General features: G+C 38.8%; 1 protein-coding gene and 1 non-coding gene across 4 annotated transcripts; both read left to right on the top strand.

The window, feature by feature from the left end:
* The first annotated feature begins 472 nt into the window (after positions 1–472).
* On the top strand, positions 473–15,539 carry LOC137713573 (ubiquitin-conjugating enzyme E2-23 kDa-like). 3 transcript variants are annotated; one of them, XM_068452886.1, is made up of 9 exons: positions 473–676; positions 786–865; positions 1,322–1,436; positions 1,583–1,635; positions 1,800–1,928; positions 13,173–13,287; positions 13,434–13,486; positions 13,711–13,779; positions 15,176–15,539. In XM_068452886.1, exons 1-9 carry the CDS (start codon positions 633–635, stop codon positions 15,304–15,306), a joined length of 789 nt encoding a protein of 262 aa, XP_068308987.1. In that variant the 5' UTR covers positions 473–632; the 3' UTR covers positions 15,307–15,539. The 3 variants fall into 3 exon arrangements, with proteins under 3 accessions (XP_068308987.1, XP_068308986.1, XP_068308988.1); XM_068452885.1 differs by having other exon boundaries at positions 478–676; positions 13,651–13,779; XM_068452887.1 differs by lacking the exons at positions 473–676; positions 786–865; positions 1,322–1,436; positions 1,583–1,635; positions 1,800–1,928 and adding an exon at positions 12,678–12,717 and having other exon boundaries at positions 13,651–13,779.
* An 827-nt stretch (positions 15,540–16,366) lies between these two features.
* Positions 16,367–16,438, top strand: TRNAT-UGU (transfer RNA threonine (anticodon UGU)). Its single transcript has one exon. It is a non-coding gene; the product is annotated as a tRNA-Thr (tRNA).
* The last annotated feature ends 1,383 nt before the right edge of the window (positions 16,439–17,821 follow it).

Here is a 17,821-nt window from a genome sequence, read left to right as displayed (position 1 = left end):
AAATGACTTAACAAAGTTAAACGCATACTATTAATAAACGCTCACATGTGCGCAAATGACTAAAGAACCATCCACGAATTGCCTATATTTGCGGGGCCGCACGGTTATCCCTAGAACATCTCCTGAAAACTAAAAGGAAATAAAAATTGTCATTTAGTATTACGGTCTAGTGGTATTTCTCTTCACTTGTAAATGAGAGGTCTTAGCTTCGATCCTCACCATTGCGAGTTTAAACCACATTATTACTAGCATATTATGAGGCTAAACTCACTACTCTTCATCTTAACGTAGATAATATCATTTGTTAAATAAATAAATAAATCTCAGAAAAATGCAAATAATCTTGAAATTTTAACTATTGAAGCAAAAAGAAAAAGGACATTTTACTGACTATTTGACCACTTTGGCAGAAGAGGAAATTACTGTGGCCCTTCGGAAATCTAGCAGCAGCTCAAGAAATTTACTGGACCATTATTGCAAAGCAGGCGACTTTTGTGAACACGTACATATACATTCCAATCGTATTTCTCTGATTGTTTGTCCGAATTTATTTTTGTTGTTGCAGAAAGCTCTCTCAGAATCTCCCTCAGCCTCTATCTCCAACCCTAAAAACCCCAGCTGAGCCGCAAAAAATGTCTTCCCCAAGCAAACGCCGTGAGATGGATTTGATGAAACTGTACAAGTTCTCAAATTTATATAAACATTAATATTTTTTTATATTTATTTCTAATTTTGACCGTTTAATTTCAAGTTTGTTCTGTTTTGTTTTGGGTGGTATGAACCAGGATGATGAGTGATTACAAGGTGGAGATGATCAATGACGGCATGCAAGAGTTCTATGTGGATTTCAATGGCCCCAAAGAGAGTAAATCATCCGAACCCAGAACATGAATTTTCATTTTTTTTTTTTTAATCTTTGTGTGTTCTTATTTATATTTCAGTTATTTCTTATGATATCTTTGGTGGGTTTTATCCATTTTACGTAAAGATGTGTTCTTTTGTGTTGATCATGTGCAAGTTTTTTTGGGTTTTGGAATTATTAGTAGTGGGAATTTACTTAAACTTTTCTAAATTAACTGATTTGGCTATAGATTAGAGTGGTTTTAGAATTGCATCAATGTAACTAGTATGTGATTTTAGAATTTCGACATGGATTTTGCTTTACTGCTTGTGCATAAGTGGGCTGCAAGTTTTTTGTTTACTGTTTTTCTTCAACAGGAGGAAGTTTATGGGTACTTTTGCTTCTGGGTAATATGGATATTGAATGAAGGGTGGGATTTTTTCTTTTCTTTTTTTCCCTTTTTTGAACGGAATGTGGCAGGTCTGTATCAGGGAGGTGTCTGGAGAATAAGGGTGGAGCTACTGGATGCTTATCCTTACAAATCTCCGTCAATTGGCTTTGTCAACAAAATCTACCACCCAAATGTTGATGAAATGTGAGTTGAACAATGCCAAAAATTCACTACTTTGGCATTTAATTGTATCGTATGTTCTTTTAAATAATGTGGCATTGTTTGTAAAACTTGAACACAGTGTAAATCTTGTACTTACGTCTGGCTAATGGTGCTTTTTTGAGTTCCAGGTCGGGATCTGTTTGTTTAGATGTTATCAACCAAACTTGGAGCCCCATGTTTGGTAGGCCTATACATGTTTTCTTGTTCCTGTAAAATTGATATGGTTTATCCGGAGACCAAAACCTTTTACTTTCATTTATACTTTGTAGTTATCCTATTATAACTAGTGCTGCTACCTTGACGAAATGAGAAATTTACATCCTGTCTTTCTTAACTATATGTCAGACCTGGTTAATGTGTTTGAAGTGTTTCTGCCCCAACTTCTTTTATATCCCAACCCATCAGATCCATTGAATGGAGAGGCTGCTGCTTTGATGATGCATGATCGCACTGCTTATGATCAAAGAGTAAAAGGTGGTATGCAGCTTTCGTAAATTGAATATATATTGGTTGTCGCTTATATGGGCTGCCTGACATGCTTGAACTTTCCGTTTGGTTCCTTGTTTTCATTGTTCACATATAGAAAAAGCTAAATCCTAACTGTCGCATTTAAGAAAGTGTTTGAAGGTCCTGAATCTGTGATGTTTAAACATATAGTTTTTGGTGTAGGTTTGGTGGAACGTTTAAACTGGTTTGAATTGTTATGAAATTTCACCGTTTGGTAGTCAAAAGGGGTAGAGGAAGACCTACAAAGATTTTGAAAGAGACTATAAGAAAATATATAGAGTACTTGGAGCTAACGGAAGACTTGGCATGAGCGCAATGGCATTCTAGGATTCATTCAGCCGACCCCACTTAGTGGGATAAGGCTTGGTTGTTGTTGGTAGTTAAATTAGGTGGGAAATATTTGAGACGCGATTGCCGAAATAAGTTTCGACAAGTCCTTCTTAAGCAACGCAAGGTCCTCCGACGGGCATTTTGAAATCCTCCCCTCAATATGGCTCTTGATATCCATTGCCGCACGAAGATTGATGCGATGAATAAGCTGCTTAGTACCACTAAGGTTTGGCCCTCTCAGAGAGATCTCAGAGCTAGCTGACAAAGGTATAGAACGCATGACGAGATCTTGCATGCCTCCACCTACACACGGCAAACTTGGGAAACTTGACGAACTTGGGATAAGCTCTGTACCAGGTGGATCCCCAATCTCCTCGCCTGTAGGTAGGTCGTCTCCAAATAGCATCTCTGTATAAGAATAAATACATGTGGTCGCCAAGTCAAAAGAACAAGAAGGGCCAACCTAAAGAAAACAAAGAAAGCTGTTAGAAACAAAAGCTAGAACAATGAAAGCGGAAGAAGTCATAAGAGAGAAGAAGATGCATACGTCTTTCTCAAACGACACACTGTCATCGAGTTGAGGGAGCCTAAACACTTCTTTCTTCTTATGACGAAAATTGACATCGCTATCGGCATGAGCGCCTTCAAGACGTCGCTTGTTTAAAACTTGTTGACCCTGCCGCAAAACAAGTCCATCTTCGTGCAAATCAACTTCATCACCAGCCTCTTCAGATACATCCAGATGTTGAGAAGACAAGCGTGGGCATTGAGGGACTAAAACCACTGGTCTATCTTGCAAAGTAACAGCACTCGCACAATCAAAAGATATCAGTTGTGTAGGAACCACAGAACACCCCTCCTTCAATACATTAAGGTGTGAATGAGAAGAATTGGTACCACTTGCCATCCCCAAATTCTCATAATATACCTTTGACCACCAACTTATGTAAGCACGGGTTACTGGACTACTCTTGAACTCGTCTTTGGCCGGCAGGGTGACAGAAACATTTGTACATGCACGGGTACAAGACTCCCAATGCATATACACGGCTTGCAAGGAGTCTAATTGGTTTTTTTCCTTCAGCTTGCCTGGCACATGTTGGACAAAACCAAATTGCCTGCTGAAACGGTGGGGACTATACGGCTGAACAATGCATCGATCTTCTTGCCGCAAAGAAACATACCCTGAGCGAAGACTTATAAGGTAAGATAAGTCTGAGAATCGAAGATGCGAATCGTCCATGATGCCTCGCCGCACCGAGCCAACTCTCGCCAGATAGTCCATCTTCAAGCCTTCGCAGCTTCTAAACAGTGTTTGCGCCTGGGAATCATCGAGGCTCTTCGAAGAAAGCACGCCAGAATACTTCGTCATCAAAGGCCCTGACTTGTTTAGAGTTGAAGAAAAAAAAATGAGTACCGAAGTACTCACCCAACCAACCATACACATAGTGGTAGGGAAGAACCGCAACACGATCTTCAGTGTTTGCCGAGTTCGAAACAACACTCAAGCCGTTATAAATATTGGCCAAAACCGGGATAGCAAGACTGAAAGATTCACCTGCAGCCATCTTGCTAGCAACTTTGAAAACCCCAGGACGAACAAAGTTGACGTCGCCGATTGGAAAAACAAACTTACAAAGCCAACAAGCTAAGAAAGCAGCTAGGTAAGATTCTTCCACATGCTCTGATGCTATGCCAAGGTCCTCAAACGCTTTCAACTCGGCAGGGGAACGGCGCCTAGCTGAACCAATGGCACCAGACGGATATGAGTCTCCCTTTGGCTTAGTGGTTTTGTTGCAACTTCTTCCCTTCGAGGACTTCTTGTACCTTGTGTCCTCCCAATACCAGAAGTGGATCCATGAAGAAATCTTCACGCCTGATTTACCTCGAGCATCTTGGGAAAGCTTGTGATATGCCTAAAATAAACAGCGACAACTCGTAGGCAATCCTCGGTTATTGTAGAGAGAAAGTTCCTCCGCACTAGGAACGACCTCGTCATAAAACTTACCTTGGATTGGCAATCCCCCTATCTTGTGGAGATCCTAAAGTGAAATTGACATCTCTCCTTGAGCTGTATGAAGCGTGTTAGTCGCTGAACACCAATGCTCGAAGAACGCATAAAGGACAGAATGATGGAGATCATAACTAAACAAAGATGCGTACACGGCATGGTAAATGCCCATGCTAGTAAGCACATGTTTAGATCGGCCCAAGACATCTTCAAGCCATTCCCAATAAGACTCAGCAAAAACAGCTTCTCCGGTAGTCGACAAGACATCATTCCAAGCCATAGCTCCGCTGCGGATGTGATCATCGAGAAGCTTAAACGAAGCCGGATGATTGTCACGAGCATGGTGCGAAGGGTTCAAGATAAGAATCCTCAGTGTGCACGTCTTCTTCTCCGTATTTGATCGAACAAAGTCTGTCACCTTCCAAGATACTTCAAAAGACCACGACTTAATATGCATGGAGTTGTCTTTTGTAGGAAGAGCAAGCGCCTTAAGGCCAATCAATGGGGCGTAAATCTTCAGCGTTGTTCCCCTATCTTGTGAATCACTTTCCTTCGCGAGAATGGTGATGGTGTTGCTCTTAAAACATTTGAAAAATACCATGACCGCAACAAAGCAAAATCAGCCACAAAACTTGGCACTACACAGCATAAACTCGCTGCAGTCTTTTGCACAACCCCACACGGTAAAAGTGACGACTGCAACAAGCTCCAAGCAGCGGTAAGAGGCACGACAACGTCACCACCGAGGAAAATTATGATCAAAAGGCACTACACAGCATAAACTCGCTGCAGCCTTTTGCATAACCCCACACGGTAAAAGTAACGCACTGCAACAAGCTCCAAGCAGCGGCAAGAGACACGGCAACGTCACCACCGAGTGAAAACTGTGACCAAAGAAACTACACAGCAAAACCCCGCTGCAATCTTTTGCACATCGCCACTTCGGCAAGAACGAGCATGGTTCGAATCTTTTTCCTCCAAGGGATAGCTGCAGCTTTCATACTTGGAACCTGCACTAGCAGCCACTCTTTCTACACCACCAATTTATGCGCTCCAACCATTATGACCTCAGATAATCAGCTGAGGAAGATGACAAGATGGTGCAAGACAACGCAGCTGTTGTCCCATGAGTTCCAAGCCACCTTCCGCATGTGCCATCAATGGAAGTTTTGTAGCAATTTGAGACCCGTGGAGACCGAGTCAAGCAAAGAAGACTTTCGATGCGTTCCTGGGTTCTCCGTCGGTTTGGCAGCCTCAGCCTTGCAGATCACCATATAAAGAAAAAAAATAATAATAAAATAAAATAAAAGGGAATGATGATAGACGGCATCGAGTGAAAAAAAAAAAAAAAAAAAAAGAGGTAGATGAAGGTAAATAATAAAATAAAATAAAAGGGAATGATCATGCACGGCATCAAGTGAAAAAAAAAAAAAAAAAAAAAAAAAAAAAGAAGAGGTAGCAATGATGATGTTGGGAAGCAATGATGAAGGTATAGAATAAAAAAAATAATAAAATAAAATAAAAGGGAATAATGATGGACGGCATCAAGTGAAAAAAAAAAAAAAGAAGAGGTAGCAATGATGATGTTGGGAAGCAATGATGAAGGTAAAGAATAAAAAAAATAATAAAATAAAATAAAAGGGAATAATGATGAACGGCATCAAGTGAAAAAAAAAAAAAACAAAGAGGTAGCAATGATGATGTTGGGAAGCATCTTTCAAAGACAGCACCAGCTGCCAATTGTTTAAATTAGCAAATTGGAAGATACAAGGCAGTGAGCAAATGCAGTGATCATGCAGTGCCCTATATGTGTGTGTGTGTGTGTGTACAAGTTGTGGAATTAAAAGTAAAGAAAGTAATGAAGGTCATCATTCATGTGTGGACATATTTGTTATATACAAGTTGTAATTTTGTAGAGTTTGAAACTCACACAGTGCCTGGCGCACCGAGAGCAATTATTAAAAAAAAAAAAAAAAAAAAAAAAAAAAAAGGTGGCACGCTAGTCTGGAAAGAAGAAGAAATGGTGGAATCTTGGTAGATCAGCACCACCGAAAGCAAAGAAAAGAAAAAAATAATAAAAAAGGGATCTTGGTGCACCAGCACCATGTGAAATATATATATATATATATATATATATATATATATATATATATGCTCTATTATATTTAGCACAATACACTGAATAAAATAAAGCACGTCCATTGATTTTCGAGAAATTACAAGTGCGTAGGAAAAAAAAAAAAAAAAAAAAAGATGGAGCTTTCACAAAGGTTATTCACGTGAAGCCCCACTACTTGGCAAAACTCCAGGAGCGGGAGGCATCGAAGATAGATCATTCAAGGCCTCAATACTTGGTGGAACGCTAGATGACGCAGAAAAAAAGTGTCTCTGGAAGAAAGCCGCAAGCCTTTGACGGTCACTTTGAATTCGACCTTCAGATTCTTGCAGCTCATCAAGCTTCCTCTTCATGCTCGTCGAATAATTATTTGCAAGCACGTGCAAACCTCTATTCTCGCGCTTAAGCTGTTGGATCTCTTGTTTAAGATTTTCCACTTCCGCCATCAATGATTCAACTTGACGGGATCGAGCAAGTAGGCATTGACTCATGTTGGACACGGAGCCCGCACACTGAACACTGAGAGCTAGGGACTCTTGAACGGCCAACTCATCGGACCGTCCTGAAAGCAGCCTACTATCTCTAGGAGTGAGGAGGTTCCTAGCTACTATTGTAGCTGTTGTTGCATCCTTGATCACGGAGTCTTCACCTGTAAGAGGGCCACTAGAAGATAAGAAAGACGGGCGCCATACATTACCCTGACGCGGCGCACTCGTATCACTGCTGAGACTCAAATCTAAGCAAATGTTAGATGGGTTAGCCATTTTCAAAGGTGTTAAAAGAGAAGGGTTGGATGGAGTAAAATCTCAAAGGGCCGTTAAAACAAAATACACCGGAGACGATTTTCACGAATGGGCAATCTTCAAAGTGTGCATGTTGGAGGTGATCGATACCTCTATAAAAGAAGAGGCGACACAACCACCGATTCAAAAAAATTTGAAGAGACACAACTCTTCAAATCTTAAAAGCCGGATTTTCCTGCGTAAAGTTCGGCAACGCTCTTCAGACACAATCTCGGCTTTTTAGATAACACGTGCAACTTTGTCAAAGATCTCTGACAAAGTGAAAAACACGTGGAGGTTATTATCCCTTTTATTTTTGCCTCTATAAAAAAAGAAGGAGGAACAGGGTTGTTCATTCAGAAATCGAAGAGGCGCTTACTCAGAAATCAAAGAGGCGTTTGTTCAGAAATCGAAGAGACGCTTGCTCAAAAATCGAAGAAGCGTTTGTTCAGAAATCGAAGAGACGCTTGCTCAAAAATCGAAGAAGCGTTTGTTCAGAAATCAAAGAGGTAAAACCCTCCGAACCTCAAAAGCTGGCCTGCTTATTCAAGAATCGAAGAGTCATCACTCTTTGAATTTCAAAAAGCCGGATTTGCTGAATCAGAACTTGTAAGTACCTTTCACATGTAACCTCAACTTTGCAGACATTACAAGCAACTTTGTCAAAGATTTATGACAAAGTTGAGAACGCGTGAATCTTACTGTTTTAATTACCCAACAGTTGTCGACAATGGTAAAGGAACAATACCACCACTTGCTATTGGGAAATCCCTATATATGTCGACCTTCATCTTTCATGGCAAGGCAGATCTGCAAAAAAATGTCCAACTTTGCCTCAACTCTGAGGGCGCACTCCCAGCAAAGCCTCTCGAAATACTCAATTTTTTCTTCTTCCCCAACGACCCTTTGGATCAAAAATCTCAACAAACCTATACACCCATTCTTCAAGATCAAGCCTAACGTCCCTTGAAGATCCATTCATCAATTCTTCATCCCTAGATCAAGCCCCGACGGCCCTTTGGATCAACAGCTTATCCCTACTCTCCGACGCTGGGATGAACGGATGATGAATGATGAATATTTTCTTCAAGGGGCCGTCGGGGCTTGATCTTGAGTCGGTGGAAGTTCTTCAAGGGTCATCGAGGCTTGACCTTGAAGGAGGATTTGACGAAGAACGAAGAGTGTTTTCTTGATCCTTCGGGATTTGCTTGAGAGCTTTAGAGTTTCAAGGCTTCAAGGTTTTGGTGTGATGTAAATTCCCTATTTTCTTTCTTCCTCCCCCAAAATGAATGCCTTGGCTTCCTATTTATAGAATTCCAAAACTTGATTTTTGGATTTAAATAATCAGATAAAATAAATCATTTCTGCCAGGTATTGACACGTGTCATATTTGATGACCTTTCCAATTTATTTCGATTTTTCGTTGAGTCACACGCTACATGTAAAATTTATGTGGCACGTGAGCGTTGAAATTTTAATTATTGGTCAACATTCATTTCACCGGAATTTTGACGTCTACAAATGCCCCCACTTCAAGGCGCGTCGTAGACATGTGCTTGTCACGTGTAGAAGATGCATTTTGAAGTCCCTTAATGTAGATGTCAACCCAAGGGCCGTCAAGGCTTAATCTTGAATTGGGCTGCAAATTTCTTCAAGGGCCATCGAGGCTTGATCTTGAGTTCGACTGGAAGATGTTCTGGTTTCCTCCAATCGTTGATTTTCCACAGGCTTAATCTTGAACTGGGCTGGAGGATTCTTTTGGTCTCCTCCGAATGTCTGAACTTACTCCTTTTATCTGGGGTTGAATTTGATTCAAGGGTGGTGAACACTTGATTTTGAATCGGACTTGTGATTTCTTCAAGGGTCATTGAGGCTTAATCTTGAGTGAAAATAGGAACATGAGCGGTTTCAGGATTCAGACACATGGCAGGCAAGCACGAGGTGGAGGTGATGACCTGTTTCTTTGTTCAATCTTTCCAATTCATATTTGAAGAGGGTTAGAGGATGACTCAGCATATGCAGTTGTTGCGTTTGCTGACGATCCACAAGATTGATGTTTTATTGTCACTCGTCTTAGCTGTTCTCCAAGCAGATGTGGTCCCTTTTCTGGAAGTGTATCAACCGTTGAAGATGACTACTCGAGAGCAACGCTAAGTAAGTAACCATGCAAAGGTTCCAGGTAGTCGGTTCCAAATCGGAAGACTGACTCCAAGTGCCGGCTGATTGCTCTCTTTCTCTTTGCCATGCGAGTAAGAACAAGGACAAAGGAAAAGACAGGGAAAAAGCATGATATGAGATACCTTTGCTTTCGCCCTTGATGATATGAGATACTTTTGCTTTTAAAGAAGCAGCGAATGAATCAGCACATATATTTGTTGTGCTTGTCTCCACATGCTTCGATTTACCGTTTTCTCCTGCCTTATCTGTACTCCAGGCATCTGGTATCTTCTTTGGAGAAGAAAAAAAAATTGAGTATTTCGAGAGGCTTTGCTGGGAGTGCGCCCTCAGAGGTGAAGCAGAGTTGGGCATTTTTTGCAGGTCTGCCTTGCCATAAAAGATGAAGGTCGACATATATAGGGATTTCCCAATAGCAAGTGGTGGTATTGTTCCTTTACCATTGTCGACAACTGTTGGGTAATTGAAAGAGTAAGATTCACGCGTTCTCAACTTTGTCAGAAATCTTTGACAAAGTTGCTTGTAATGTCTGCAAAGTTGAGGTTACATGTGAAAGGTACTGACAAGTTCTGATCCAGCAAATCCGGCTTTTTGAAATTTAAAGAGTGATGACTCTTCGATCCTTGAATAAGCGGCCCAGCTTTTGAGGTTCGGAGGGTGTTACCTCTTTGATTTCTGAACAAACGCTTCTTCGATTTTTGAGCAAGCGTCTCTTCGATTTCTGAACAAATGCTTCTTCGATTTTTGAGCAAGCGTCTCTTTGATTTCTGAACAAACGCCTCTTTGACTTCTGATCAAGCGCCTCTTCGATTTCTGAATGAATAACCCTGTTCCTCCTTTTTTTATAGAGGCAAAAATTGTGTGGTAGTTGGGATAATGACCTCCACGTGTTTTCAACTTTGTCAGAGATCTTTTACAAAGTTGCACGTGTTATGTGAAAAGCCGAGATTGTGTTTGAAGAGCGTTGTCGAACTTTACGCAGGAAAATCTGGCTTTTAAGATTTGAAGAGTGGTGTCTCTTCAATTTTTTTTGAATCGGTGGTTGTGTCGCCTCTTCTTTTATAGAGGTATCGATCACCTCCAACATGCACACTTTGAAAATTGTCCATTCGTGAAAATCGTCTCCGGTGTATTTTGTTTTAACGGCCCTTTGAGATTTTACTTCATCCAACCCTTCTCTTTTAACATCTTTGAAAATGGCTAACCCATCTAACATTTGCTTAGATTTGAGTCTCAGCAGTGATACGGGTGCGCCGCGTCAGGGTAATGTATGGCGCCCGTCTTTCTTATCTTCTAGTGGCCCTCTTACAGGTGAAGACTCCGTGATCAAGGATGCAACAACAGCTACAATAGTAGCTAGGAACCTCCTCACTCCTAGAGATAGTAGGCTGCTTTCAGGACGGTCCGATGAGTTGGCCGTTCAAGAGTCCCTAGCTCTCAGTGTTCAGTGTGCGGGCTCCGTGTCCAACATGGGCCAACGCCTACTTGCTCGATCTCGTCAAATTGAATCATTGATGGTGGAGGTGGAAAATCTTAAAAAGAGATCCAACAGCTTAAGCGCGAGAATAGAGGTTTGCACGTGCTTGCAAATAATTATTCGACGAGCATGAAGAGGAAGCTTAATGAGCTGCAAGAATCTGAAGGTCGAATTCAAAGTGACCGTCAAAGGTTTGCGGCTTTCTTCCAGAGGCACCTTTTTTCTGCGTCATCTAGCGTTCCACCAAGCATTGAGGCCTTGAATGATCTATCTTCGATGCCTCCCGCTCCTGGAGTTTTGCCAAGTAGTGGGGCTTCACGTAAATAACCTTTGTGAAAGCTCCATATTTCTTTTTTTTTTTTTTCTTTTTTTTTTTTCTACGCACTTGTAATCTCTCGAAGATCAATGGACGTGCTTTATTTTATTCAGTGTATTGTGCTAAATATAATAGAGCATATATATATATATATATATATATATATATATATTTCACATGGTGCCGGTGCACCAAGATCCATTTTTTATTATTTTTTTCTTTTCTTAGCTTTCGGTAGTGCTGATCCACCAAGATTCCACCATTTCTTCTTCTTTCCAGACTAGCGTGTCCCTTTTTTTTTTTTTTTTTTTTTTTTTTTTTGTTAATAATTGCTCTCGGTGCGCCTGCCACCGTGTGAGTTTCAAACTCTACAAAATTACAACTTGTATATAACAAATATGTCCACACATGAATGATGGCCTTAATTACTTTCTTTACTTTTAATTCCACAACTTGTACACACACACACACATATAGGGCACTGCATGGTCACTGCATTTGCTCACTACCTTACATCTTCGAATTTGCTAATTTAAACAATTGGCAGCTGGTGCTGTCTTCGAAAGATGCTTCCCAACATCATCATTGCTACCTCTTTTTTTTATTCTTTACTTTCATCATTGCTTCCCAATATCATCATTGCTACCTCTTTTCTTTTTTTTTCACTTGATGCCGTCCATCATCATTCCCTTTTATTTTATTTTATTATTTTTTTTTATTCTTTACCTTCATCATTGCTTCCCAACATCATCATTGCTACCTCTTTTTTTTTTTTTTTTTTTTTCACTTGATGCCGTCCATCATCATTCCCTTTTATTTTATTTTATTTTATTTTATTTATTCTTTACCTTCATCATTGCTTCCCAACATCATCATTGCTACCTCTTTTTTTTTTCTTTTTTTTTCACTTGATGCCGTCCATCATCATTCCCTTTTATTTTATTTTATTATTTTTTTTTTATTCTTTACCTTCATCATTGCTTCCCAACATCATCATTGCTACCTCTTTTTTTTTTTTTTCACTTGATGCCGTCCATCATCATTCCCTTTTATTTTATTTTATTATTTTTTTTTATTCTTTATCTTCATCATTGCTTCCCAACATCATCATTGCTACTTTTTTTTTTTTTTTTTCACTTGATGCCGTCCATCATCATTCTCTTTTATTTTATTTTATTATTTTTTTTTCTTTATATGGTGATCTGCAAGGCTGAGGCTGCCAAACCGACGAAGAACCCAGGAACGCATCGAAAGTCTGCTTTGCTTGACTCGGTCTCCACAGGTCTCAAATTGCTACAAAACTTCCATTGATGGCACATGCGGAAGGTGGCTTGGAACTCATGGGACAACAGCTGCGTTGTCTTGCACCGTCTTGTCATCTTCCTCAGCTGATTATCTGAGATCATAATGGTTGGAGCGCATAAATTGGTGGTGTAGAAAGAGTGGCTGCTAGTGCAGGTTCCAAGTATGAAAGCTGCAGCTATCCCTTGGAGGAAAAAGATTCGAACCATGCAAGAGTTCTATGTGGATTTCAATGGCCCCAAAGAGAGTAAATCATCCGAACCCAGAACATGATTTTTCATTTATTTTTTTTAATCTTTGTGTGTTCTTATTTATATTTCAGCTATTTTTTATGATATCTTTGGTGGGTTTTATCCATTTTACGTAAAGATGTGTTCTTTTGTGTTGATCATGTGCAAGTTTTTTTGGGTTTTGGAATTATTAGTAGTGGGAATTTACTTAAACTTTTCTAAGTTAACTGATTTGGCTATAGATTAGAGTGGTTTTAGAATTGCATCAATGTAACTAGTATGTGATTTTAGAATTTCGACATGGATTTTGCTTTACTGCTTGTGGATAAGTGGGCTGCAAGTTTTTTGTTTACTGTTTTTCTTCAACAGGAGGAAGTTTATGGGTACTTTTGCTTCTGGGTAATATGGATATTGAATGAAAGGTGGGATTTTTTCTTTTCTTTTTTTCCCTTTTTTGAACGGAATGTGGCAGGTCTGTATCAGGGAGGTGTCTGGAGAATAAGGGTGGAGCTACTGGATGCTTATCCTTACAAATCTCCGTCTATTGGCTTTGTCAACAAAATCTACCACCCAAATGTTGATGAAATGTGAGTTGAACGATGCCAAAAATTCACTACTTTGGCATTTAATTGTATCTTATGTTCTTTTAAATAATGTGGCATTGTTTGTAAAACTTGAACACAGTGTAAATCTTGTACTTACGTCTGGCTAATGGTGCTTTTTTGAGTTCCAGGTCGGGATCTGTTTGTTTAGATGTTATCAACCAAACTTGGAGCCCCATGTTTGGTAGGCCTATACATGTTTTCTTGTACCTGTAAAATTGATATGGTTTATCCGGAGACCAAAACCTTTTACTTTCATTTATACTTTGTAGTTATCCTATTATAACTAGTGCTGCTACCTTGACGAAATGAGAAATTTACATCCTGTCTTTCTTAACTATATGTCAGACCTGGTTAATGTGTTTGAAGTGTTTCTGCCCCAACTTCTTTTATATCCCAACCCATCAGATCCATTGAATGGAGAGGCTGCTGCTTTGATGATGCATGATCGCACTGCTTATGATCAAAGAGTAAAAGGTGGTAATGCAGCTTTCGTAAATTGAATATATATTGGTTGTCACTTATATGGGCTGCCTGACATGCTTGAACTTTCCGTTTGGTTCCTTGTTTTCATTGTTCACATATAGAAAAAGCTAAATCCTAACTGTCGCATTTAAGAAAGCGTTTGAAGGTCCTGAATCTGTGATGTTTAAACATATAGTTTTTGGTGTAGGTTTGGTGGAACATTTAAACTGGTTTGAATTGTTATGAAATTTCACCGTATGGTAGTCAAAAGGGGTAGAGGAAGACCTAGAAAGATTTTGAAAGAGACTATAAGAAAATATATAGAGTACTTGGAGCTAACAGAAGACTTGGCATGAGCGCAATGGCGTTCTAGGATTCATTCAGCCGACCCCACTTAGTGGGATAAGGCTTGGTTGTTGTTGGTAGTCAAATTAGGTGGGAAATATTTGAGACGGCCAAATCTACTTGAGTTCCAGTGTTTTAAGACTTGGGGGGCTCTTTAATCTATCTTTCAGGGGACTCCAGGTATCAAATGACAATATTAGTGTTCTCTTTGAAGCTTTGAATTCTTTAGAAAATTAAGTCGTGTGCAAATAGTAAACTTCAGCTGTATTTAGAATTTCAGTGTATGCTTTTGAAACTTCTATACATCACATATATTTGAAGCTTTTTAATATATATGATTATAGCGTGGAAGATATCTTCTACTCGGGAGATCAGATATTACTGTCTATTCTAAAGTTACAGTTAAATGGATTAGAGAAATTTTTTTCGAAGGATTAAGGCTACAATCACTTGCTCATCTACTAGGAAAATGCTTGCAATTGTGAAGATTTTGGGGAAAATGTAATTCAATTCTGCCGGTTCTGAAATATTGATCTCACTGAGGATCAAAGTTGGCTGTTTTCAGCAGTCTTTTAAAGATATTCTTAGGAGAAATTTGTTCTCTGATGTCTAATACAAAAATCTAGACATCCGTCACTTACACTGGTTGACTTGTAACACATGGATGCCTGGAGCTGAAGTGACCCGATGTCTCGGAATTGGCATATAAGAGCTTAAATTTTCATACTTTGTTGGTCTCTAGGTTCAGTTGAAATTATTGGAGTTGCAGAAAATTAAAATCTTTAGAATCAGCATCCGATCTGATACAAGGATTAAGAACATGGGTCTTAGAGTTTTCAAATAGGAAATAGCTTCAGTAGACCTACACTGTATGTATCAAGGTTTCAAATATTATGACATATTTGGTGACGGGCTCGCTTCACCAAATATAAGTCATGATATCTCCGCGTTCAACATCTTTACTTGGATTGTCCCAACGGCCTCGTGCCCGACTTCACCATGTCATTTTGCTTTAGGATCAGTGTTTGTATATATAATGCTGATTATTCTTTGTATTTTACAGAGTATTGCGAGAAATATGCAAAGCCAGAAGACATAGGGGGTGCTCGAGAAGAGCAATCAAGTGATGAGGAGCTGAGTGAAGATGAGTATGACTCCGGTGATGATGCAGTCGCAGGCCATGCCGATCCTTAGGTGTATAATGCTGGCCAGATTAATTGTCTGCTGCACATTATGTTCTGCTTCGGAATGGAAAATTAAACGGAAAAACTGAGGGATTACGGAAAAAGTCCTGCCCTTGTGTCATTGCTTTTCATGGAGGTTGTGTAAATTAATCAACTATGATTAATTGTTTTGAATGTTGTGAAAGTGTCTCTCTGTGCATAATTACCAACAATAGACGATCAATTGGGCCGAGTATTTGAACTTTGGAGCTTTTCCATTATTAGGAAGAAAAATATCACCGGATCAAGAGTTGGCTGATTGCGAACGGTGAACTATGAACATTGATTAGAACGATCCATTCATGGGACTCAAAAAAGTTTTGGACTAGTGGTAATTTTGACTGAGGAATGCTTGGCTCCAAAGGTTGAGGAGTTCTTCCTCAAAACACTTTGTGACCGATTTATGAAATTTTGTGCTTATAGTCTAAATTGTTCATATTATAAACATTTTGTAAAAAATCATTTGTGCATAAAAAATCAATTAAAAAACAAGGTTGTTTAGTTAAATCAACTATAGCAAATAAATAAACGGTTCGTAATGCTTTTGCCCTATCCGACCATTTTTTTTTATAAAATTCGATGATTAAACGATCTCATACTTTATTTATTTTTTGGAAAGATCTTTATAGACTGATTTATAATATGAACAGTTCTGAACATAAACACGAAGTTCCATGATTCGGTCATAAAGTATTTTGTGGAGGAACTTCTTCTCACCTATTGAGGAGCCAAATTAATTGCATCCTGATTTCCATTCCACGTAGACAGAGTAAACTCCTCTAAGCCAGACTAAAGGGAAGGTTGACGAGAAAAACCTTATCCATCGGAGCAATTAACCGTTTGATTGCAGCTCTATAAAGCAATACGTATTTTCAAATTTCAATGAATAAAAAATAAATCCATATATTGCATAAAATAAATCAATAAATGATGTTTACACCCTTCCTTCCCACTAAAATTTGAAAGAGGAATGTGAACCAAAAATACATTTACGCAATAAATAAAGATTATTATTATTACAAGAGCAAGAAGCCCTTATAGCTCAGTGGTAGAGCGTCAGTCTTGTAAACTGAAGGTCCGTAGTTCGATCCTGCGTGAGGGCATTTGGTTTTTATCTTTTTGGTTCTTTATTTTTAGTTTTAATATTTTTTTTATGTAAATGTTTTTGCAGATTATAATTTCGATGAAAGTGCAGATGCAGAAGAAGGTGTCACGTCCAACAGTTAAGTACACTTTCGAATCGGGTCCCACTTTTATCAGAAATCAATCATACACACTAACAGAGGAGATGGAGGTCACCCATGGGTTCGTGACAAATTGTTCGTTTTCTTACTTATTGTCAGACTATTTATTTGTGTTTCGACAATAAGTAAATTATTGTTTTTTGACTTTTTAGTCCAAATGTTTTAAAGATTTATAACCACTCACTTTAAACCTGAAATTTAAAATTGATAAAAATGAATTTTGAATTTGTTCTTTTCATGAAATTTTTTGTTAAATAAATACCAAAGTAAATTTTTAAAGTTTTACAAGTAATGATATATATTGTTAATTATTCAAATTTAATGAATTTCTTGCTCAAATCATTTGCACCGTACACGTATCATTTGTATATCACCCACAAGTCTTGTGATGAGAAAAAAATTTCCGCTCAAACCCATTTGTGAAAGAAGGAAAGAATTCTCATTGAATCTTTTCCACCAAAGTCACTGGATCAAGTGATCCGCACTACTAAAATTTTATTCAACGATAAAAAAATTATTACACTTTTTAAAGGAATCAAAACAGGTGAGCTGTTGGATGAAATTTAAAAACTCGAACCACTTAATCTGGTGATCTTAATGGAAGAGATCCGAAGATGATCCCTTTCCGTGAAAGATGTGACGAAGGACTAATATATCATTAAAAATTAAGAACACAATCTCATTACTTTTTGCTTCCTTATAATTGGAACCGTAATAGGACGCTTAATTTAATAAATAATAAGTCAAAATGATTTACCGAAATTGAGGATACTTTGTTATTGTATCGTAATCCTAACAAGATTTCGCAACTCCAGTGTTGCTATAATCCAAACAAGTTTCAGCAACTCCAGTGTTGCATACATGCTCATAAGTTCCATCCGTCAAACTTCGGCACAGAAATAAAAGAAGCGTCTCAATACGTATTCAGGTTCACCGTTTCTACAGCGCCGTAAGCTCACAGGGACACACCGTTGCATTTCCGACCACGGCAAGACAGTGCGTAAGAGCTAGATTATCGATCATGTAGCGGAGAAACAAAGAAGTTGTTGCAAGATACTTGCCTACAAAATGAGCAGAAAAGCATCCTGTCAATTCAAATATTACATTGATCTTCCTACGTTGTAACACAAACATGACGAGTACTACGTCGATATCTTGTCAATTATCAAATCCTTAACCATCGGTACTTGAATTCAGAGATTAATAGACAACTTCAAGTCAAGCATTTGGTCAGACGATCAT

Source organism: Pyrus communis, chromosome 13, assembly GCF_963583255.1.
Source record: "Pyrus communis chromosome 13, drPyrComm1.1, whole genome shotgun sequence".
NCBI classification, from domain to species: domain Eukaryota; kingdom Viridiplantae; phylum Streptophyta; class Magnoliopsida; order Rosales; family Rosaceae; genus Pyrus; species Pyrus communis.
Note: the sequence above shows the minus strand (reverse complement) of the source record. Positions and strands in the feature narration are given on the sequence as shown.

What these genes read in the sequence shown, in the direction of transcription:
- LOC137713573 (XM_068452885.1), top strand. Translation starts at nt 633, where the DNA reads ATGTCTTCCCCAAGCAAACGCCGTGAGATGGATTTGATGAAACT. An exon ending in GAGATGGATTTGATGAAACT is followed by an intron (nt 677 to 785) that starts GTACAAGTTCTC and finishes GGTATGAACCAG; the next exon opens with GATGATGAGTGATTACAAGG. An exon ending in AACTTGGAGCCCCATGTTTG is followed by an intron (nt 13,487 to 13,650) that starts GTAGGCCTATAC and finishes ACTATATGTCAG; the next exon opens with ACCTGGTTAATGTGTTTGAA.